Source organism: Notolepis coatsorum, assembly GCF_963971535.1.
Source record: "Notolepis coatsorum genome assembly, chromosome: 4".
In the NCBI taxonomy this organism is placed as follows: Eukaryota; Metazoa; Chordata; class Actinopteri; order Aulopiformes; family Paralepididae; genus Notolepis; species Notolepis coatsorum.
Genome location: NC_140168.1, coordinates 206525618 through 206550294, shown reverse-complemented (window position 1 = coordinate 206550294; position 24677 = coordinate 206525618). Strand labels below are relative to the sequence as shown.

Below are 24677 nucleotides of genomic sequence, written 5' to 3'. Positions count from 1 at the left end.
GTTTAAATTCCTCAAAAAAAGTCTGGGTCTATTTTTACTAAAGTCGATGCTGACAACGCTCGTTGCAACAAGACATTTGCCAGTAATGTATAAGCGCTGGTACTTGTCAATGTGGCTGGCGGGGAGCAGCTAACGTTATAGCTCCGAGTAGAATAATGGCCGACAATCCGGAGGTAAATAAACGAACGAGAGCTTCTGATTGGTGGTAAGAAGAAGAGGTGGGTGCAAGCGGAGGGACGTAATTGGCAGATCGACTGTCTGTCTCCGAATGTAACGTGACTACGTCACAGCCAAGAAGGGGAGCGCTGGATTTGTGAAAAACTCCCTGTTCCTAAACCACACGCTATCAGTTTTACCACAGTACTGGCAAAACGGGAGGAGGCTATAATAAAAACAAGCGCCCTTCATCCAAATCCACCCACACCGGATTTCTTTTAACCAAAAAAATGTATTATGTTATCGGAGCTATCAATAACGTTATCGAGTTTATCGGGATGACGTCATAATTGCTGATATCGGCCCGAATTATCATGCATCCCTAGTCTAAAGTTCAACACAACCTCTGTTCTCCTAGAGTCGTTCCCCCTGCGAGAGACGCCATCTGGATACCGATTTAGTCTAGCCAAGTAAACTGTTGAGTGTTGACACTTGACAAAATATCAGGTCAGAAGTAAGAATAAACTGTGCTTTCATATAAACTCTCTTGGCTTAAAGGAACACGCCAACATTTGGGGAACTTAGCTTACCGTCTTCTCCAGAGAGAGACAAGAAGATAGATACCAGTTTCCTCTCTGTGCATTCAGTAGAAAGCTATCTGGCTGCACTTTAGCCTAGCTTAGCACAATGAATGGAAGCGGACTGTGCCGGTTAGCCTTCGGGAGAGGCGTTAGTTGGACAATGCCTAGGCTACCCGTCACTGTCCGCTTCCATGCATAGTGCTAAGCTAGGCTAACGTGCAGCGAGATAGCTTTCTAGTGAACGCACAGAGAGGAAACTGGTAGACGGTAAGCAAATTTCCCAAAATGTTGGCGTGTTCTTTTAAGGTCCAAGTGAACTTAGACCTATATAATTGTCTTAATGGTTGTATCTTCTAAAACAAAGACTTGCTACACAAATTCTTCTGATTTGAATTGATTGATTTGTGTAAAAAAAGATTGTTGTCAAACATAGTCGTATAATTGTACATGTTTGAGTGAGTGGATTTTGAAAGGTTTGATGTTGTTCGTTCAGAGAACAGTGCAGTTACTAGCAGCTGCAAACAGCAGGTTTTCAGAAACACCAAGACAATCTGTTATTGTACTGCAAATCTATTCTGCATATGTGCATTTGTTTCTGTGGATGAGTGGTAAGTTGCTGGTCTTGTAAACGATGTCAACAAAACTGGGCTTTTGCATATCAATATTTCACCAAAACAGTTGAATTGAATGATTGTGAAAAAGAATGTAACAACCGAACAGACAAAAAAAAAAAAGTGTTGTACATGTTGTACAGTTTTGAATGAGTGGATTTTGAGCAAGAGGTTTCATATTTGTTCAGATAACGGTGAAACACCTTATCAGCAACAACACCTGATCATGACCTGGAAGAAATAAGCACCATAGCAAGAGAGGACGGTTGCTATGTCATGTGCACAACAATATGGATCTTGTAAACAAATCGCAGTGGAACAGTCATGCTTTTCCAATGTTTTGCCTATTCTTCTAACACTGCACAGAAATGAGTGTCTTTTGAAGTGGTTACCAATTGTTACAGGCAGCCATGTTGGAAGAGAGACAACACAAAACTCTGTGCAAAAGCCTTTATTGCATTTCCTTGTGGCTAGTTTAAAATGGAAATTTGTATATTAAAACAGACCACAAAAAATGTAGTCCGGTAAATAGAATTGTTACAACATAATGCTGAAAAAAAAATATTCTGGAACTCTAATCCACCCCGTTTTCAACCGTTGACAGTGTGGATGTTTTTTTTTTTTAGTAAGGAAAGCCAAGATCAGCTAGAACACATTCTGTATACACCCACGAACAGGACATTAGTTAATGTCAGGCAATCTCCAGTAACGATGAGACGCCAAAATTAGACCGGTATGGTCCCTTGAGATTTTAGGGCTTGGTCTCTTCAAAAAAAAAAAAAAAAAAAGGTCTCCCTGCAGAGTGTTAGCATTGCAAATGTCCACTATTCAATTGCCAGAACCACCATTAAATCTACCTGGGCCGCCATAGCGCATTGAGCTCAAAGCCATGGCATTTCAGATTTAAAAAAAAGAAAAAAGGATATCCGTGAGCCTGCTGAACAGAACTCTCATTATGCCTCTGTGATCGTCTGAATCACAACAATTCCACTCACTGGGACAGAGAATGTAGCAGTCTGGAAGAGTGACCCCCCAGGTGTAGCAGTCTGGAAGAGTGACCCCCCAGGTGTAGCAGTCTGGAAGAGTGACCCCCCCAGGTGTAGAATAAGGAGTCCTCAGGGCTTGAGTTTGAGCCACGGGTGGACTATGGTGAGGATGGAGAGGACGGAGGAGGCCAGGCCGCAGGCCCCGACGAAGCCCTGCCCCGTGGGGTAGATGCCCAGGCGGTCCAGCGGGATGACGACGTCGCAGAGGTTCTTCAGCAGGTCCAGCAGCAGCGGCGGGTTGCAGCGCAGAACGACCACCAGCAGCTGCAGCTCCCGGCGCAGTCGCGGCGCGAGGGAGTGGATCAAAGACCCCGGAAGGCTGACCGCCGGCCCCTGGATCGCAGATGGGGGGGAGGAGGGAGAGGACGAGGAAGAGGAGGACAGGGGAGACATGAAGCTGTCGTCCGGCAGGGTGTCCGACCGAGGGGTCAAGTAGGCAGCAGCCCCGGCGGTGGACTTGGGGGCGTAGTAGGGGCGGCTCTCCCGGTCCATGAGGAGGCGGATGTCGTAGGCGTCGCGGGTCAGGTTGAGGATGAGAGCGAAGAGGTAGTACCGGAAAGACCGCTGGCTCCACTTGTGCTGGTCCACCTCGCACAGGCCCAGCTTGTGGGCCCACAGGACGTTGTCGCAGGCGAAATACATGGCCTTGTTGAGGTGGGCCACGGTCAGGCACAGCCGCAGCACGCCGTCCGAGAGGTGCACCGCCCGCTTGGCCGCCTCGACGGCCTCTGCAGAGTTGCCCAGACGCAGCAGCTTCCTGGCGAGGCTCATGTGGGCTTCCAGCTGGGCGACGGTGGTCAACAGCTCGGCACCCACGCCGCCCTTCTTCAGAGTGTAGCCTATGATTGATTGATAATGTTATTAACAGATTGCAGAATGGGTACAGTACAGTACGGCTCAATACACACAATTGTTAAGGGGATGCAGACCAGAGAAAGACTTTCATCTTGTTTACATCAGGGTCCCCCATTTTCAATTCATCATAACATACATATAGACAGTACTGCTACATCTATACATTTATGACATACCAGATTTACAAATACAGTATAGTTTGTGATACAAAAAGAGTAAAAAAAAAATACCTATCAGGGTACAAGCATACTGCACCGCCCGGAAAACCCTCTCCTTCGCTTGACTCTGGGCGCTAAATCGAACCCAAGAATCCATAGTTACCGGCGAGTGTTTCACCGGGATGAGCTGGAAAACGTCACGACCTTGAAACAGTTAGTTAGTTAAACGTTAGTAGCGCGTTGAGGCTAATAATGATTCCAGTTATGACCGAACTCAGTTGAGCAACGCATGCTGAAAGTGTGTGACTTCGATTATACGATGTCTTCAAAATGGTAACGTTATTCCAGAGACAGTACTATAATGGTTACACAGAGGATATCTTTAGACAAACTTTACATTTTGTGAGCTGCCTCAGCCTGTTGTTGAGCTTCTGTAGGAGGAGCCATTTGTTTATTTTTCACGTCAACTCTAGTCTGCATGCGGTGACGTAGTTATAACGCGACAGGGTCCGCGCACTATTTCCACGCCTGCGTACGCCTGTGGTGCGGAGTCTGATTGATTGATTGATTGATTGAAAACTTTATTACCAGATTGCAGAATGGGTTCAATACCGTTCAATACAGTACAGCTCAAGGAGGGGTGAGTGGGGAACACTGTACAACTGTACACGCAAGACTGTACATTGGAATATTGACAAAACCATACTTGGTCATTTACTGTACATTGGAGGGGGTATATATTCTCTCCCCACCGTATGTATATTTCTCTCCCACCCACCCACCCCCTCCTAATGTACAGTCTCCTCCCCATCATATATATTCTCTGTCAGGATCTATGGGTAACAGTACTGCATATTTGCATATCGTATGTCACAAATGTAACAGTACTAAATATAAATACCTGTATGTCATGTATGTCCCCATGCCATAAATGTCATGTATGTTGTGTATGTCATAAATGTCACTATGAATTGAAAATGGGGGACCCTGATGTAAACAAGACGAAAGTCTTTCTCTGGTCTGCATCCCCTTAACACATTGCCCGCCGGGGGTATTGCCCATCTCATGCCCCTCTCTGCCAACAGTGCCAGCGCTGTAAGCCTATGGAGATGTTTACCTTCTTTGCAGGGCTATAACTTTTTTAATTTTATTGCTATTATCTATCGTTCAGGATGTGGGAACGTTATACTTTTTCATTCATACATTGTTGTTAATACCTTCTAGAATATAAATGTTTTTAATCTTTTCGGCTGTAATTCCAAAAACACTCGTTATAGGCCCAAACGCATTATATAAATTATCGATTGCCGTTTCCTCCCTCCCCCCCGCGTGAATATTAAAGGCAACCAACTTGTGTTCGGCTTTTCTCTGATTGGCCGCGACCCCCCGCCCCCACGCGCAGCCAAGTTGGTTGCCTTTAATATTCACGCCTCCCCCCCCCCATACACGCTACACCAAAAAACTAAAATGTATATGATCGGTATACATTATGCCTCATCATGCGCGGAGGAAATGGGGGGGGGGGGTCGTTTATAATTCCCCGATCATCAGTAACTGCTTTATGTAGGTTGGGTGGATATATTGATCAGATGGTTTGCAAACAAGGAAATGCACAAACGGGTTGAAAATAACGTTATATTCCTCTTACCGTGGGCCAATGAGACTGGCGGTGAAAGATCCCAATTATACGACAGCGATCGCCTAGGTCAATTTCCGGTTTGTATGGCACAATAAACGCCGAAATCATATCGATTATTAAGTTTAGAAAGCGATCTATGGGGCGGTTACGTGGCGTAGTGGGCAAGGCGCTCGCCACAAATGTGGAGACGCTGGGCTCGCCTGTTCGAGCCCAGCGCTCCACATTGCTTTCAGTTTAGCTGGTCGTTCATACTAATACACATTGGCCGTATTAGGGGGTGGGAAACTGATGGGTGGGGATCGGGCGTTGTGGACAGCGACTCCCACAGGTCGGTTGGTGCACCTGCGCAGTAGAATCAGGAAGTGTCGGGGGCAGCGTGAGCCTCCCACGCGTTACTCCTCGCCACTGAGAGATCGAGCTGCGCAGGTGAAAAGATGCGACTGCTGTTACCTCAAGTACCGGAGGGGACTTGTGCTATGTATGACTTAGTCCACATTGCAGCCGGCTTGTGGGAGGCAAGAAACAGCGTTCGTGACAGGGGAGGGTAGAATTGGATGATACGAAATTGAGATGGGAGAAAAATGTAGAAAATGGGAGAAAAAGTGGATAAAAAAAAAAAAAAGCGATCCACATGTACATAGTGTCTGTCGGGAGTCCCGTAACGAGATGTGACTGCCGGATGGTTTTCATCAATGCACTGATGGCACATCCTGTCTGCGAGTGTAACTCGCCCGACAATCCACCAGGCGGCGGTATTGAGCAGTCGTTGCACTCGCATCTAAGGTCCAGCTGCAGGACCGGGGGTGGGTATATGAATTATGAATGCCATGGCGAAAAAATTAAATATTGACCTCAAAAACGCTGTACAGCGACCCTGGCGGTCAACGCATGGCGGCCAATAACGCTGGCGCTGGATGTGTTAACAATTGTGTGTATTGAGCCGTACTGTATTGTACCCATTCTGCAATCTGTTAAAGTTTTCATTCATTCATTCCCCCATTTACAATGCATAACATTTATGACATACAGATAGTGGTTAAATCTATACATTTATGACATACCAGATTTACAAATACAGTAGTTTGTGATACAAAAAGAATACATTTGACGTACACCCATCACCCGGCAAATACACCGGATCCGGTTTTATAGTTCTATATATATATATACACACGCTATTTCTGCAGCGTTTGTCACCAGTCACCACACAAAGACAAAGCGCGATCGAAAACAGATAATCGATGAACGTCGGGTTTACAAGATCAGGACTACCACCACGCCTCTTACCCTGTAGGCCGACAGATTACTGGCAGTTTCGTATACTACAAATGGAGCACTCACACAAAACTACAAGATTCTGATATAGCTTTACTTTACAGTAGAAATGGTAGTTTCCCCCCCTCAGTACATTTTCTTTCATAGATGAATACTATATTGTATGCTTCAATGGGAATATTGAGCCAATCAGTGTGAAAATGAGCAACTCTCCCAGAGGCAGTGCACCAGGGGTCAGATTTTATGGACACAGTACGTTTGAGTGTTCTTACCCTAAAATTTGCTTTATTCTAGGTTAATTTCCAAACAAGGTATTCGATCTTAATTTCACAGGTAGGCATTAGTTCAACTGACTTTTTCAATATATTTGTACATTTACTAGTGTAATAGAAATATCATCATGTCATATAGATCCGTGTTAAAATACATATTCTTCTATCTCCGATAGCCTTGACTAGTTAATATGATCAGTTAATATGATCAACTAGTATACTGAGCTCAGACACTAGGCAACAGTCTTAACAGTGTATCTTAAACTCAGCCAAAGGGCCAGGAGATGAGGTCCAAGGTCTTTTCCTCTCCAGTTCTAGTGTGAAGTCATAACAAAGCCATAGACCCATTGTTTTCATTTGTCATATCTGGTATATCATGTACATCATCTCGATTATGTATTTAATGTATGTCTGACCAAGAGCTTTCTGGTCAGACGTTTAGTATGTCTGATTGTAAACTGAGCTCTGTGGAAGCAGAAATAAACTATGTTCTATGTTTTTATATATACAAATTGACTCGTCTTAATTTCTACAGCTTGACCCGTTTGGCTCATTTCAATATTCCAAATAAAAATGTTCCTGTGACAAAATGGCAACCAATGTAATAAAAAAAAGTCAACTAACAAACATTCTTGTACAGGATATCCTCTCGAACAAGAATACGCTGAAGACTAACAGGAGCACTCATTCAAGGGTTCTACAACTATGCTTGCACTTCATGGTACCAAAGCACCTCAAAGGCCCTAAAAACAAGGCTACAAACGTCACACCCACCTTACCCCTGCCAATTTTGAAAACCTAGGATGGCTTAGAGTAGACGACAGAGTACAGCAACTTGCAATGGGCCTGGTCTACAAGATACACTACACCACTAAGATACCCATGTACATGTCGAAATACTTCCCAAAGGTCAGTGAAGTCCACAACACCAGAGGGAGTTCCACAAATCATGTGCAACCCAGATTCGGCTCAAACAAGGGACTAAACACGTTTTGCAATGCCACAATAATATGGAAGGCGCTACCGACAGCCGTAAACGAAGTGAATCCCTACCCTCTTTCAAAACCACTCAAAGAGCACAGCGGGTGGCTGCAATTAGAAACTGGCCCGGAGTAAAATAATCCAACCAATAGTTTTAAACCAACCTACATCACACAGTACTTTAAGACGGTATAACTGCCTCCCTGGGTTAAGATGTCAAGTGAGGAATGGCAGCTTGTTCAAAGTTTGCTGGGCTACTGGTTGCATGGCAAGTAGTCATGTCGAGTCACAAAACAGATTACAAATTATTTGTTTCTTGGGCGGCCCTCAATACAATCTTGGGTCCCTAAGTTGGCCCTCAGTGATCTTATAAACTACCGCTTTATAGCAAACATATCCAAGTCAATAAATCAGAACAACAAAATTATTTCCTTTTTTTCAAATTTTTTATTGTAGCAGTACAAATACACATTACTTAGATTTCTGGCTCTGTGCTTGTGCCTTGAGCACCTTGACTACGATCTTCTGCTCCTCAATCAGGAACGCACGCTTGATCCTGAGAAACAAGACAGAATACATGTCATTACTATTATTGGCCATAAAAACACATCTGGAGGAAGACATGACGACTGAATGCATCTTTTTATTTTTTAGCGTTTGTCCTGCAGTTATATCCCACAAGGCTAACGGTAGTAACAATGAGGGTAAAGCGAACCGCAGTTTCCTTCTTTGAGGCATTTCCAACGACACGGCCTTACGGTCAAAGGTCAGTCGGGATAGGCCTCAACACTGAATGCATCTTAACTACTGACTTTACAAAAGGTACCAGGGATGGACATTTGAATGCATGGCAATATTCTATTAAAAATATTCAGCTAACATAAGAAAATAAAAGTGTGCAGCTACTCATAGGGCTGACCTTCGAATATTTTTTTGGAATTCGAAGCTTCGGGGCCGAGATTAGATTTAAATCCGAAGCTTCGAGATTAGATTTTTATTTTTATTATTATAATTATATATATATATTTTTTTTATGTTGTGGGACTTGTACAGCACTTTGTTCAACTTAGTCAGTGCTGTAAAGTTTAAACCTTTTCAAATCTTAGACAAACAAAACACTTTGCTTTCATGAAATATTGTAAGCCATCATTTGAGGCTTTATAAAAGCAGCACAATGAACACAAATCTGTCAGTGCCGAGTCCGATCTCATCTTAAATAACAAACAGCATTGCTTGTTGTAGTTAACAAAGAGAGGCAGAGTTGATTTAGCAAATTATTTTTATTAATCTTTTTAATAATACAATTTTATTTTCATATTCGAATCCCATGCCCATCGAACGAAGCTTCGAAGTATTTAAGACAGCCCTAGCTACTCATAATGTAGACTGAAGGGCTTGTGATCCTCACCTTCACTAACCAGATCATAACGGTGACCGTTTCCATTAATTAATTATAAATTAGGAAAACAAATGAATGTCTGAACCACCAAAACCTGCACGGACTACAACGTATATCATGCCATTTAGTAAACTGCACATTGTGTATAACGTTGTGTATACCGTTTACTTTTACTCTTACTCATAGTATATATTCTCTAGAGTGAAACATAATATAACCACCAATTGGGCATCCAGACACTAAATTTTTCAAATTTGTATATTCAGAGTTAATTATATTGCATGTCTTTCTACCATTACCCCCTACCTATACCTGTACCTCCCCCATACTGCTATGACGCCCGAATTTCTGTCAACATGAGCCAATTATGCATCCGTTCCAGAAAAACATCTTGGGATCAGATCCAAAAGGAGGCGTTTCTCTTACCTGTCACGCACACATTTGGCGCACATGGAGCCACCATAGGCTCTGCTGACGTGCTTCTTGGTCTTGGAGAGCCTCATCAGAACCTGAGGTCTAACAGCCCGGATCTAAGAGACAAGAACACACCAGGATGAGAACAGAGCCCATTACCTTTCAGAGTGTAGCCAAGGACACGGCTTTCAGAACAGAGACTATTACTTTTGAGAGTGTAGCCAAGGACACGGCTTTCAAAAGGATAACTCCACAATTTGATACATTAAAGGGGACCCATTGTGAAAATCACTGTTTCCTGTGTTTGGCATTGTTTTTACAGAATGAGGGGAGACAAGTAGCCCCCCTCTTGAAATGAGACATTCAGGATTGCAGTAACAATTGCCGTAGTTAGTAAGACCTTGTATACATGTGGAGAGATCTTGATAAACAGTCAAGATGGAGGTTTGTTGCATGTAAATAATCTCTACCTGAAGTTTAACCTAAAAGATGTTTCCGACATTTTAACGGTAAGATTGTTATATCCTGAGTCATATTTGATCTGCAACGTTTAGTCTGAAAGTGATTTTTGATTTTTTTTTAATCGCAATTTACCCAGTGGCTACAACAACACAGTGACTACATGCGTGTTGTTGTAGCCACCGGGTAAATAGCGATTTTTTATTAGTTTGTCATGACAAACCAATTACATAATCCAACATGTGTAAAGGCTCAACATATTCCAGTTAACTATATATTTTTTTTATTCCAGTTAACTATATATTTTTTTAATGATTCGTTACGGCGCAATAAATACTTCCATGTGTTTGGGACCTCCATGTTTTGGGGGTATTCATCAGAAAAATCGGATTCGGCTCCCATCTGTCGGGCAAGAACTGCGGGTTTTCAGCCTCTCTCCTGGAGCTTAAGGGGGAGCTTAGTATTCCTGCCACTGAGGAGCTTGTCGCGGCTCATGCGCATGCTCGGCCAATCAGAGCAACGCGGAAGGGCATGTTGGTTGCCTAAAGTGTTCACGCGTTTAGGACCATGTACTAGGCTTGGGCGGTATGACGGTATTTAGAAATACCGACGGTATTGAAAATCAATACCGTCAAAATCAGTTGGGTTTCAGTTTATATTTACACTGAAACGGAGTTTCGACGGGGACTGCACACAGCACGGCCAGCAGAGGGCAGTTTCCTAATGATTGATTGGCTATTGTGAGTCACGTGAGGGGAACACAGAGGTGCATCACACTAACCTGTATGCATTTCCTCCATCTCTGAGAAGACTGCTAAAGCTTAAGGCCCCGTCCACACGAACGCTGGTTTTAATGTAACCGTGATTGTATGTGCACAGTTGCACTGTTCGGCCACACACAACCGGGGATTTGCTACACTGCAACCGCGGTCTTTGAAACCGGTGGCCAGGGTGGAGTTGTGCGGTTTTGCAGTTGCGTGTGGGCATAGCAACCGAGGTTATTCCCAGTGTTTACAGCAGAGCTGTCGCAATTATTCCCCATGTTCACGGCAGACCGCGGGGTAGAGATTATAGCAGAGCCAACTACACCAGTGTTTACAGCAGAGCTGTCCCAAGTAGCCTTATATGAAAATGATTGTAACAAACTTTTGTTCGAAACGTATCGTCTGTGTTGAAGTGTTGTGATCGACTGATGTCTTGTCGCATTCCTGACCTGACGCTGAGAGTAAACATGTAGCTGCAGCTAAACTAAACTCATGTGTTGTCAAGTTATTGTTATAAGGAACCCAGTCCAGACTGCATCCCCTTAACAATTGTTTGTATTGAGCCGTATTGTATTGTACCCATTCTGCAATGTGTTAAATAAGGTTTACATCCATTTCATATCGGTAACGTTACCACAATACGTTAGCATTTAAGCTATATACTATACATGGATATAGCCATTCACATTAGCATGTAGCTAACAACACCGGCGGTCTTTTGTGAGACTAAACTATCCGCTCTTGGTGGTAAATTGTGTTGCTGATGGTTTTGTTTCATCAACAAAATGAGAGGCAGAACACAGTGAATGTATCCGTTTGTTTATTGCAGTTTCTTTCTTTGCTGAAAATAATATGTTCCGTTGGCAAAATGATCCAGTCCAGCTGTGCTTCTAAACAGGAAGTTTACTTCTTCTTCAGTTAATTAATGGCAGATCGCGACCCAACAGGAAGTTTAGTGAGCGTACAGCCTTTTCTGATTGGTTGAAATGGCCTTCATGTCTGAACAACATCGCCGCCTACTGCTTTGGCATTGTATTACATTGTACTAAATGTATCGGTTGCTGGGATCCCAGCTCTGCCGTGAGTATGCAGTTATACACGGTTGTCCACCTGTGTTCACCGTGTGGACGGAGTTTTATTTTTTCAAACTTCGGTCATATTAAATCCAAACGCTCGTGTGGACAGGGCCTAAGCATCCTCAAACTTCCAGAACGTTCTAGCCTGTTCTAACCGGTTCTACTATGACATCATACTGAAGCGTAACTTGAATTACACTGACACGACTGCAGTTACAATAATACGTTACAATTGAATGATGAAGCGTCGAAGTTAACCACTGTCACTCCAGCCCACGATGAGCTCCCTGACCACAGATGGCTAACGTTTTGTCAAACGAGCTAAACTTGCACACACTGTCACATTTGGACAATTAAAGGACTGGAGTCTGTTCGGATTTAAGCAAAACCCTCACCTCCACGAGTCGCCAGTGACTTCATCCAGCACAACGAGACTACGAGAGACGGAGGCACTTCTTTGGGAATGTAATATAAAACGGGGTGAGTGAGTGTTGACATTTTTTAATCATAATGCAACTGGCTCACGTTGATACGAGGCTAACTAGCTACCGTTAGCTCACGTCGATACCTGGATGGTGCCGGCAGACGGCAGTGGCTACCTTCTGTGATTTGTGCACTTTCAGGTTGAAAGAACGGCCCTAATCTCAACGTGTTTCAATATAAGCAAGCGTTATGTATGGTGATAATAACGAGTATATTGTTAGCTCCGCCGCTGGATGCTGCGGGCTTCTGGCTACCATTCTGAGAGCTAACGATAGTAGTACTGGATGCTGCGGGCTAACTGGCCATCTCCATGATTTGTTTACTTGGTAGCACGGGTTGGGTTGGGCTATATCTCACGTTCTATGAAATACTGCAGAAAACGATAACATATTTATACTCTAGGCGGTATTTTAGTATGAATGAAAAAGTAAAACGTTCCTACATCCTGAACGATAGATAATTGATGTTGAATGGGCCATAGTAATGTCAATTTAGCAATACAATTTAAAAAGTTATAGCCCTGCAAAGAAGGTGAACATCTCCATAGACAAATAGCGCTGGCGGAGGATGGTTTAGGATAGATATAAGCCCGGCAGAGAATGGGTTAACAAAGAGAGGCAGAGTTGAGTTTGAATTTTTTTTTCAAAAATATATAGCTATATATATTTTTTTTTTAACATTCATTTTCATATTCGAATCCCATGCCCATCGAACGAAGCTTCGAAGTATTTAAGACAGCCCTAGAGACAGTACAGGCTTGTGCACGAGCAGCTCACTCATTACAATACAGGCACAGAGACGGCCATTGAGAGCAGGACTGAAAGAGGGGTATAGGAGCCGCTAGGCTGCATAATCTGAGTGGGTTTTTTTCTCAGCAAGAAAGTGAAGACACGTTTAAAGTCTTGATAGTCTACGTCCAGTACTGTAAGAAAAGTAATGTCTGCACTAGGGCTGCAACGATTAGTCGACATAATCGACGACGTCGATTATAAAAAATCGTCGACGAGAAATTGTTGCGTCTAGGCCTGCCGCGATAAGCAATAAATCGATTAATTGCCGCGATAATTAAAATTAATGCAATGATTTTGACGGGCGCGATTAATTGCTATTTGCGCGTTTGTTTTAATGAGGCGGAACCAGTGCCCCTTGTCAGTCACTGTCCGTGTTGGGAGGCGGGCCGCTGGCTTTACTACAGAGCAGAGAGCACAGCACAGGAGCTCCGTGGGGCAACACCACATAGCTTAACTACATTTCTCAATAGTGTTGCTCCTTTTAACCAAGTAGCGTTATTTGTAGTGTAACGTTAGCGTTTTAACGTTAGTAGCTAACGTTAAAACTAACTTAAAGTTAGTTGTTCACCAACAATCTCAACATTTGTTTTATCATTAGCTCATGTCGATCTACTAGTAGCATCAGCAAGCTAACGTTAGCTGGCCCCAGTCCACTAGCAGCATGTCGATCTACCAGCAGCATCAGCAAGCTAACGTTAGCTGGCTCCAGTCCACTAGCAGCATGTCGAAGTAGTAGTAGCATCAGCAAGCTAACGTTAGCTGGCCCCAGTCCACTAGCAGCATGTCGAAGTAGTAGTAGCATCAGCAAGCTAACGTTAGCTGGCCCCAGTCCACCAGCAGCATCAGCAAGCTAGGATAATAACAACAATACTTCCGGTCCGGTCGGTGGGCTTCAAAATAAAAGTCTAAACACCGGAAAAGACGGAGCGGTGGGCTTCAAAATAAAAGTTTTGGGAAATAAATTTCTCAAAAAAAAATTCTCTAACCGGTCGCAATAATATCACTTATCGCGATATTTTCGGGGGCAATTAATCACCCAGCAAAATTTGTTATCGTGGCAGGCCTAGTTGCGTCGATTAGTCATTAAACCTGAGAAGAGTGGCTTCTCAGGGTTCCAGACAACATCATAATGATGATCCCATAGCAAATTTTGGACATTGAAAACATTGTTCCCCTGCAGGAGATGATGATCAGACTAGACACACAATACATTACACACGCACTCCTCTCACTCAGTGATCAGAGTAAGACACACACATACACACTCCTCTCACTCACACAGCGATCAGAGTAAGACACACACACACACAGCGATCAGAGTAAGACAAACACACATTCACACTCCTCGCTCACACACAGCGATCAGAGTAAGACACACACACATTCACACTCCTCTCACTCACAGCGATCAGAGTAAGACACACACATACACAAATTACACAGTAGGGCTGGGCGATATGGCCTAAATATGATATCACGATATTTTCTGACCTTTCGGCGATACACGATACACATCACGATGTTTTTCTTTTTTACCCCAAACAATTCATTATGAGGCTTACCAAGACAGTATTTGAGTTTGCAAGCTAACATTAAAGACAAAATAAAATACCCATGCATTTAGCATTTTTATATTAGATTTAGATTATTAGATTATATATTGCATATGAGATATTATATGATTTAGATATGAAATATGATGAATTGAAAATGGGGGACCCTGATGTAAACAAGACTAAAGTCTTTCTCTGGTCTGCATCCCCTTAACAATTGTATGTATTGAGCTGTACTGTACCCATTCTGCAATATGTTAAAGTTTTAAATCAATCAATCAATAAATAGCATTTTAGCATTTTTATGAAACTACTGTATATATGTATGTCTCTAAATGTTTTGATTAATTGAAAATAGAGGACCCTTATGTAAAAAAGCCGAAAGTCTTTTTCTGGTCTTCATCCTCCTGTACTGTACCCATTCTGCAACCTTTTAATACAGTTTTCATTCATTCATTCTGACGGAAACATAATCATTTTGATTGACAGTCGAGTCTGCCAATGACATCACACCGCTTGCACCCGCCCTGCTGTTCTTAGCACCAATCGGCAAGCGTTATGACTTCCTGAATGTCCCGTGTGCTGAAGTGAACACTGAACATCAACAAAGCTACTAACGTTAGCTCCTCGCGGCCGTCGAGTAGGAGACCAGTGCTTCACCGGATGACTAAATGAGGCATAATGATTTTACTACAACGAATGTTATAATAAAAGCCTTTCCATACATCTGTCTGATTGAAAACTTTATTAACAGACCGCGGAATGGGCATATCTCAGCACAGGCTGAGATATGAACGAGTAACGTGTGGGCAGATTGACGCGACACAATCCTCTTGGGCAAAACATCACGATATCCACGATACGTTGAAAAAGTGTATCGTTAATGAACTGTACCCGATATTTATATAATATCGTCATATCGCCCAGCCCTATTACACAGTACACACCTCTCACTCACACAGCGATCAGAGTAAGACACACACACAAATTACACAGTACACACCTCTCACTCACACAGCGATCAGAGTAAGACACACACATACACGGACTCCTCTCACACACAGCAAACAAAAGTTATTTAAAGTACACTTCCACTTTAATTTGTATTATTTATCTTGTTATGAGTGATTGCTGTATTGTTCTTCAAATACATTTTCATTTAAAGTGGCTTAAAGATCCAAATTCAAATGTTTCATGAGTCATTATTTTAATTTGCTATGGGATCATCATGTTATGATGTTGTTGTTTGGTCCTGACAAGAGTCTCAAAGTCTGGGGTGATGGTAGACAAGCAACTCTGAGGTCATGCTCAATGTCCAATCTGTTCCTCTGCTCTGTCTTCAGCTGGACCAGAGCTGAGAAGCCACTTTCACAAAGATAGGTAATTTAAAAAAAAAAAATTGTTTACATTGGTTTTCAATTAGTGGACTAATCGAAAAAATAATCGGCAGATTAGTCGACTACCAAATGAGTCATTAGTTGCAGCCCTAGTCTGCACACAGTATCATGTATACAGTATACATCACAGGCAAGTCTTGATTGAGTGTTGTTGTGGAACAAGCCTATTAAATGTAGGCTAAAGGCCTCTGCATGCTACAGAAACTTCAAAGCAACTGCAACACAACATCGACAAAGCAACAGTGTTTTAGACACTCTGCCTTTATGCTTCTGCAACATCGACGCGCAAAGTTAGTTTAACTAAAGTTAGTTTAGGTTCGTGTTAACTTTAGATAATGTACAAAATAAACTTATTTCCGGTGATTTTAGACGTCGCTCTTTTATTTTGAAAACCCGACCGGAAGTGTTATAGTGTCTGTTGCTAGCAGCTTAACTTTCTGTGCTTTTCGAGCTAACGTTAACGTAACATCATTAGTTTCCAATGGAGAGGACCTCGGCTCACATGCAGCTCAAACTACCTATTGGAATAAATTAATTGATTGATGTTTAACTTGTCCCTGTGTGTCCAGTCATTTCGACTAGCAAACGTTGTATTTAACGTTACCTCAGGGCGGATACCATTGTATTTACTTGGTTAGCTATGTAGCTAATGTGGATAGCATTTTGAATAGACCCAATGCTAGCTGGCTGGCTACAGCTTTATTTACTAAATTATGGAGGCTTTTTAATCGTCAAGGTAAGAGAGGATTTGTCATGATCAACTGAAGGCGTATGCTATGGAACAATAATATGTGCTTGGGTTTTCAGAAAAAGGCGAGCTATGTGACGCTGATTATTTAGCGTCAACGCTGGCTTCAACAATGGAGGATATTATTCTCTGCGGGACTAATATTATTCTATGACAGCCCCGCCCCCATTCGCTAACCAACCAATCACTGCTACGCAATATCAACGCAACGGTTGTTCAGATTAGATTCTGGGGACATGTACGCAACGTCCAAGCAACACAGTCTACAAGACCCTCTAAAACAACCGCGCTGAAATCGCGCCGATGTTGTGTTGCAGTTGCTCTGAAGTTTCTGTAGCATGCAGAGGCCTTAAGTCACCAGTCAGCCATGTAAGGGGAGAGAGGGGGATATGGTGCATGCTCAGACTGGTGGAGTGATGGGGACCAGAGTGATGGAAATGCAACCACATTGTAACCGTGCACGAGTCATACCACAATGTGTGTGTGACGCAAAGACGAGTGATATCTTTGGCGATGTCTCCATTTTACCCTCCTTGGTTGTGGCTAACAGTTAACATTAGTTACTGTGGACTCAAACACAGCATCGCACTGTGATCCAAGTGTATGTGGTGTTGCATTGCACTGGTGACAGTGATCAGAGTATGTGGTGTCGAAGCAACGGTGCATACAGCCACAGGATACAGTATTTTGATTGATAAGAGCATTATCGATCAATTGAGGCACCTCTCATTTGTGACAGGGGTCTGAGTGCATGTGGTGTAGGTGACAGAGCAGACGGCAGCGTCAGTGCTTCCCTACCATTATGTCAGTGCTTCCATTTATTATTGACTAGCTGTTGGTCTTGTATTGGGTTAATGACAGCCCTCACTTCAGGCCAGTGTAGCAGAAAATATCCAGGAACCAAGCCCTGAGGTTCAACATATGACCCATTAAAAAGCTTGATTGTATTGAAATTTCCATCTTCACCGTTAAATTTTTTTTTGGAGCAAGGCAAGCATAATGCAAAACCCTAACTTATCAAGGAAGGGAAAATACAAGATATCCCATGTCCAAACCCCCCCCCCACCCCCCCTCCTAATGTACAGTCTCCTCCCAATCATATGTATATATTTTCTGTTAGGATCTCTGGGTAACAGTACTGTATATTTGCATATCGTATATGTCACAATTGTAACACTACAGTACTATATAGTATACCTGTATCTGTATGTCATGTATGTCCCCCCTATGCCATAAATGTCATGATGTCATGTATGTTGAGTATGTCATAAATGTCATGTCACTATAATTGAAAATGGGGGACCCTGATGTAAACAAGACACGTCTTTCTCTGGTCTGCATCCCCTTAACAATTGTGTGTATTGAGCCGTACTGTATTGTACCCATTCTGCAATCTGTTAAATAAAGTTCTCATTCATTCATCCAGTTGTTTTGTTTTTATGGTTTTGGTTGAATGAATACTTTGTTTAACAGATTGCAGAATGGGTACAATACAGTACGGCTCAATACACACAATTGTTAAGGGGATGCAGACCAGAGAAAGACGTTTGTCTTGTTTACATCAGGGTCCCCCATTTTCAATTCATAGTGACATTTATGACACTCGTCAACATACATGACATTTATGGCATAGGGACATACAGGTATATAGTACTGTACCGTTACATTTGTGACATACGATATGCAAATATACAGTACTGTTACTAGAGCTGCCGCGGTATCGGTATTACCGCGGTATCGCTGTTACATCATGCCCACGGCAGCGTTGGGCTGAATACCGGCATCACCGCTGTTTTTTATTATATTATTATTATTATTACGCTCTCGTTGGGCTTGCGGCTCTGCAGATATACCCTACTTCTCTGTCGAGATTCCAAGCGACCCTATTGGGTACCAGAAAAGTCACATGAAACACTGCAGACCACTGATTGGTCAGAAGAGATACGCGTCACATGCTTGGAGCATCTTGCAGTGCGTTTACTTCCTGAATCTCAGCCATCACAACACGGCTAATAGTACGTTAGCTCCCACCGGAGACCGGAGTGGATTACCGACGCCGTCGCTCCTCAGGGAACGAGGCATAATGATTTTACTGCAACGAAATGTTATAATAAAAGCCCTTCGTTCTATACACTTGTCTGATTGAAAACTTTATTAACAGACCGCAGAATGGGTACAACTCGGCACGCTCTGAGCAAAGAAAGGAACTTAGATATTAATTGAGTAACGCTTGCCTTGCTATGTGGTCCGGTAAATACGAACGTGTAACTATACTAACGTTAATGCCACAAATCGAATGCCTTTGTAATCATAAGTAGTAACGTTATAATAATAAGAAGAAAGGGTCGGGGGGGGGTAACCGGCGGGCGCGACACCGAGGGGAGACTTCGAATCCGTGTTTCACTTTTAATAACGAATGCGTGCATGCCGAATCCCAAACAATATTCATGCTGCAAAGTCATCCTCTAAAGATAGACATTTAGACTAGAGGCAGGCTATATGCTATATAAAGAGTAGACTACAAAAAAAATGCATTCAAACTTTTTTTTTGTGTGTGTGTGTGCGGTAATACCGCGGCGGTAGAAAATATTTTGCAAATGTGTGCGGTAAGGAAAACATCAATACCGCGGCAGCTCTAACTGTTACCCATAGATCCTAACATACATGGGAGGATACTGTACGTCATTAGGAGGGGGTGGGTGGGAGGAAAAAAATACATAGTGGGTGAAGCTCTCATCGAACATAAACACAAACGTGTCCTTGTTTACATCCGTGAATAGATTATTTTCAAGTTAAGACCTCAGCTTCAAGCTTTGGCGTGGAACCGAATGTTATCCGGACTTCTGTTGGTGCAGATGTTATAGTCCTACCTGAGATGCCGCAGCGGGTGTGGAGGCAGGGGCCGAAAATAAATGCGAAATAGTAGTTTGCAGGCGGTTTTTGCAGAGCGCTCAGCATGTGCGACGCGACTGCTCTTTTCCATCGCACAAACAGTGGATTGTCGAGCCAGTTCTCGTTAAATTGGCACTTTCCCATATTAACGAGTGCAAATGCTAAACTAAACTAAACGTAACATTAGCGTTATCGCTTCGCCTTGCTAACGTTAGCTAGACTCAGTTGCTGAAATGGTTCCCCGGCCAACACATTACACAGGGAGTTGTGTTGGTTCCGCCCCATTCCGGTCTGCGTGATTCTACAATGAAAAGTCAAACTTTATCTCCCGTTAACCGTTTTCCCCCAGATTTCATAATAAAACATAAGATGACATGGCATTTTATCTTTCCTTTCTATGGCATTTTTAAGACCTCTGAAAATGGATTTAAGACATTTTAAGACAAACTAAGGCCTTAATTATTGATAAACAAATTTAAGACCTTTTAAGACTTTTTAAGGATCCGCGGACACCCTGGTTTTTACTGTTGGCTCCTCCCATTTTGCCAGTACAGTGGTACGACTGATAGCGTGTAGTTTAGGAAGAGGGCGTTTTACACAAATCCAGCGCTCCCTTTCTTGGCTGTGACGTAGCCAAGTTTCAGAGGCAGCGCAGATGTAAACAAAGATGGCGTCAGTAGTGTGTGAATAGTTTCAGAGGAAAAAAGTTTGCTTGACATTTGTAACAAATGCAATGCAGAAGTTCCACGAGGAGGGAAAAGGGCAACAACTTATAATACATCCAACCTAACAAGTCACCTGCAACATCACCACGATGGTGTGTTAAAAGCCCACGACGACGCGCAAGCAGCTAAAGCTTATTGCTCCGTAGTAGCCAGGTTAATTTGCACCACCAAGCACTGCTTAAAAGCTAGCGGCTTGAGCCCTTGGGTCATTTCTGTCAAACTTCTTTTAATTTAGCAAACGCCTCGTCAATAGGTACAAACGCTGCAGGCTTTGGATTCACAGCAGCTTTAGCTGCTCGCGCGTCGTCGTAGGCTCTTAACACACCATCGTAGCGGTGGTGATGTTGCAGGTGACTTGTTAGGTTGGATGTATTATAAGTTGTTGACGGATTGTGAATTTTCTGATTCAAATTATATTTATTTGGACAAATAAATATAGTCACTTTATCAGTCAAAACTGTTGTCTTGGCTTTGTTTTGTTCATAGTAGTAACGCTCATGTCATGATAAATCTGGTTAGGTCAAAACTACAGGAATATACATTTAAAAAAATATATATAATACAATAAATATCGGTTATCGGTATCGGCCTTGAGGAGCAGAAAGTTATCGGTATCGGGGTAAAAAAAAACAATATCGTGCATGACTACTTTGATTAGGGACATTTTGGCGCAGGACAAAATACATAGCACCGTTTGAGGGAAAGCCACATGCAAACAGTTCCGGGATTATAAACATTGGCCTTTACAAATGATTACGTTCATATTTCAAAGTATTGTAACGAGTCACTCAAGGCAATATGTTGAATTGCGCCAGTTTCTCTCTTATCTCTTTATTTTCTCCTAATGCAGCCAAACATTGGTATAGGTTAGACGTACCAGTTACACTTGACTGAGCTACTGACAAGCACCTGCTCTGTACCATGCTAGTGTGGAAGGTAGCTGGTGGTAGACCCAACCCCATGTTTATAAAAAATCAACAGAAAACTGCAACTTTGCGCCCATGGCACGACCATGGTAGTGTAAAAACAAAGCAAACAATCTAATTCCACATCTTTACGTTGCTTCCAACTGGAGAGAGCCATTTGTTTTCTGGCCTAGTGTTTTAAAGTCTACCAGCAAGTGAGGGAGGACAACACCCAAGGCTGAGCGTCACTATTATTATATTCATTACTCACTCCGCGCAGTCTCCCTGGGCAGATGCCACATGCCGACTTGGGGGCCTTGCCAACTTTCTTGGTGTACAGGTACACGATGCGGTTACCGGGTGTCCGGGACCTGCAGGCCAGCAAATGGAACATTAAAGGGTGTGCATTGTATACAACGTGATTCTGGAGTCAACATGTGTATATATATATATATATATTCTCTCCCACCCACCCCCTCCTAATGTACATCATATGTATATACTCCGTCAGGATCTATGGGTAACAGTAGTCAAGTCAAGTCAAGTCAAGTCAAGTCAAGTCAAGTCAAGTCAAGAGCTTTATTTGTCACAGCATACAAGTATACAATGAAATGCAGGTGGTCTTGCCCGCAACGATGTGCAATACAGTGGTACAACATGTAATAGAATCAAATAAAAAACATTGTGCAATAAACAGGTAACATGGTGGGACATCTCGTACAGTACTGTATATTTGCATATCGTATATGTCACAAATGTAACAGTGCTATGTACCTGTGTCCCTATGGCTATGCCATAAATGTCATGATGTCATGTATGTTGTGTATGTCATAAATGTTATGATGAATTGAAAATGGGGGACCCTGATGTAAACAAGACAAACGTCTTTCTCTGGTCTGCATCGCCTTAACAATTTTGTGTATTGTGCTGTACTATATTGTACCCATTCTGGTTAGCATCACATAAAAGTGAAGTACTTACAGCCTGGTCTTGTTGGAGGCGGTATTGTAGGACAACCTACGACGGTAAGTCAGGCGTTGAACCATCTTGAACCTGAAACAAAGTCACGTTTAGTCTCGACATTCAATAGAGACGCGGTTCCTTTAGGACGCTGCTGCATTAGCTAATGTGAAGCTAACGTCAGCGATAACTGAAGGCACGAGAATACAACACTGGTAGACAGGCTAGCTTTGTTAGGATACGTAATGTATTTGCAAGCGATACGTTTTGAGTTAACATTTGGAAGAGAAAGCGTTTGTTGAAGAAACGTGGTTTTCCGATGACAATTAATACAGGGACATGTTCCGCCGTCTGTAGCATAATAATGTTGCGACCGAGAAGAACAGGATGAAAACACAACACCGGTGAACCAGATTCGTGCAATAATCACACCAAGACATAACCAATATATCAGACTGTTGGTGTTATGTCTTGAAAATAATCGTATGTGTTTGTAAAAGGGCAGATTACAACGGATTTATTGGACATATTTTGGGCAGAAAAACAGGGCCGCCATACCTGCTGTCACCGAAACAGGAAGAGAAAGGACCAACGTGTTGTCAGTCAAAGATAAAGTACGTCATGGACTCTTTTAGCGCCGCTAAATACTAGCGTGCCCCCTGGGGGTGAAATTGAACATTGAAAGCAAAAGTACCGTGCAAGAAAAGCATCGGATATTTTTTTTTATAGATTAGATTAGGTTGTCATTATACAGCACAAGTACAGTACAACAAAAATGTGTTTGGCATCAAACCAGAGTGCAAATGTAACAGTACAGTACAATAGTAATATACAATGTACAGCTGATTAAACTGGATATAAAAAATATAAATTAGTACTACTGAGTAATAGTGCTAATCAGATGTATGTACAGAGTTGTAGTATTAATATGTACAGTGATACAGGTATAAAGACACTATGGTAGTAAGTCTTTTTTTATATTTTATTTTTTTATAATTTTTTAAACATACACATAAACATAACAACATAAAATTAGATATACAAGCATTAATTAACAGTACACATCCAATGAAATCACCATTTAAATAAATGTATTATACGAGATATACACCTAATACTTGCTATCTAATACCCTACACACATATGCTCTCGCTCGCTCCCCCCCCCCCCCCCCCCGGACCCCCACTTGGATAATCCATCCATTATCATTCGCTCCTAACCAGGCACTACAATTCATATGCTAGCTTTTATTCTCTCCACCACTTCTAACCACATTGCAATTTTGGATTCACTGACACCTAAAATTCTTGCTGTAGATATTTCTAGATAAATCACATCAAGATATGTAAGAATCCAAACCTTCCAACACATTTTTTCCGGTTGAAACCATCGTGATGCTATCAGCTTTTTAGCCGCTGTGATACCAGATACAACTAATCTCTTTAGCTGTATAGGGACTGCAAACTCAAAAACATCATTCAACAGCAATACAGAGGGATGTACAGGTATATTCAGAATTAACACTTTAAGTGCCGAAAACGTGTTTAGGCGTCTTTCCTAGCCATGCTCAAGTTTGCAGAGGACGCCGTAACTCGTCTTTGATATCAATATTTCAAAAATCTGTGATCGGAATCATATTTTCCATCCGCAGCCTTCACACACAGTTCTGAGCTCATCTCAATCCTCTAGCGGTTCAAGAGCGCCATCTGGTGGCCGATCGGCAGAAGCGCCAAACAGGAAGTGATGTGGATGAAGTGCTGATCACCCATATTACTTCCGGCCACTCTCTATAGCTCCCGCGACTCCATCTTGACACAATACATAGCGATCCGTTGCCAATAACTCGATAAACAACATGATTTGGACGTATATATCATTATACAACCTGGAAATGGACCGGGTATTTTTACATCCCATAATGGAAAACTGTCTACCCCACGCTGATCGCCCAACGGCCCGCGGAGACTGGGGTGAGTTTTAGCGTGTAATATTTCTGTGTTCGATACTAACTGATCTGATGAACATATGACCCACATTAGATGAATGGTATAACGCTGCCCACAGAATTATAAACGCCCCCTCGCCCATCCGGTCAACATCAGATGACGTGTAGTAACTTCCAGAAGTACTTCCAGTTGGAATTTTTTATATCGCGCTGATTGCTATCAAACTGTATTTCATCATCAATATAATGCATTTGGGGCTATAAATCACGTTCTGGAGAAAGCTGCAGAAAGAGATGAAAACATACTTATACTTTAGACCATATTTTAGTATGAATATGTGAATGAAAAAGTTTAACGTTGCTACACCATGAACAATACATATAGGACCTTGAATGGGCCCTAATAATGGCAATCTAGCAATAGAATTTAAAAAGTTATAGCCCTGCAAAGAAGGGGAACTTCTCCATAGACAAATAGAGCTGGCAAGGGATGGTATATCATGAATTTAACCTTAGGCAATCAAAGTGTTAAGAAATTTGATAATTGCTGGGACACTTCTTTCCAGAATATCTTAACTGGTGGGCAATCCCA

At 42.4% G+C, this 24677-nt stretch overlaps 2 protein-coding genes across 3 annotated transcripts; both read right to left on the bottom strand.

Moving 5' to 3' along the window:
• Positions 1-959: 959 nt before the first annotated feature.
• Positions 960-3875, bottom strand: pex11b (peroxisomal biogenesis factor 11 beta). 2 transcript variants are annotated; one of them, XM_084312687.1, is made up of 3 exons: positions 3805-3875; positions 3480-3611; positions 960-3233 (listed from the first exon to the last, which is right to left on the bottom strand). In XM_084312687.1, the coding sequence occupies exons 2-3, from the start codon at positions 3562-3564 to the stop codon at positions 2464-2466; spliced, it is 855 nt and encodes a 284-aa protein (XP_084168813.1). In that variant the 5' UTR covers positions 3565-3611; positions 3805-3875; the 3' UTR covers positions 960-2463. The 2 variants fall into 2 exon arrangements, with proteins under 2 accessions (XP_084168813.1, XP_084168812.1); XM_084312686.1 differs by having other exon boundaries at positions 3480-3833.
• A 4126-nt stretch (positions 3876-8001) lies between these two features.
• On the bottom strand, positions 8002-22755 carry rpl34 (ribosomal protein L34). The gene is made up of 5 exons (XM_084312373.1): positions 22699-22755; positions 22162-22233; positions 21452-21551; positions 9400-9503; positions 8002-8130 (listed from the first exon to the last, which is right to left on the bottom strand). Exons 2-5 carry the CDS (start codon positions 22224-22226, stop codon positions 8046-8048), a joined length of 354 nt encoding a protein of 117 aa, XP_084168499.1. The 5' UTR covers positions 22227-22233; positions 22699-22755; the 3' UTR covers positions 8002-8045.
• Positions 22756-24677: the final 1922 nt, after the last annotated feature.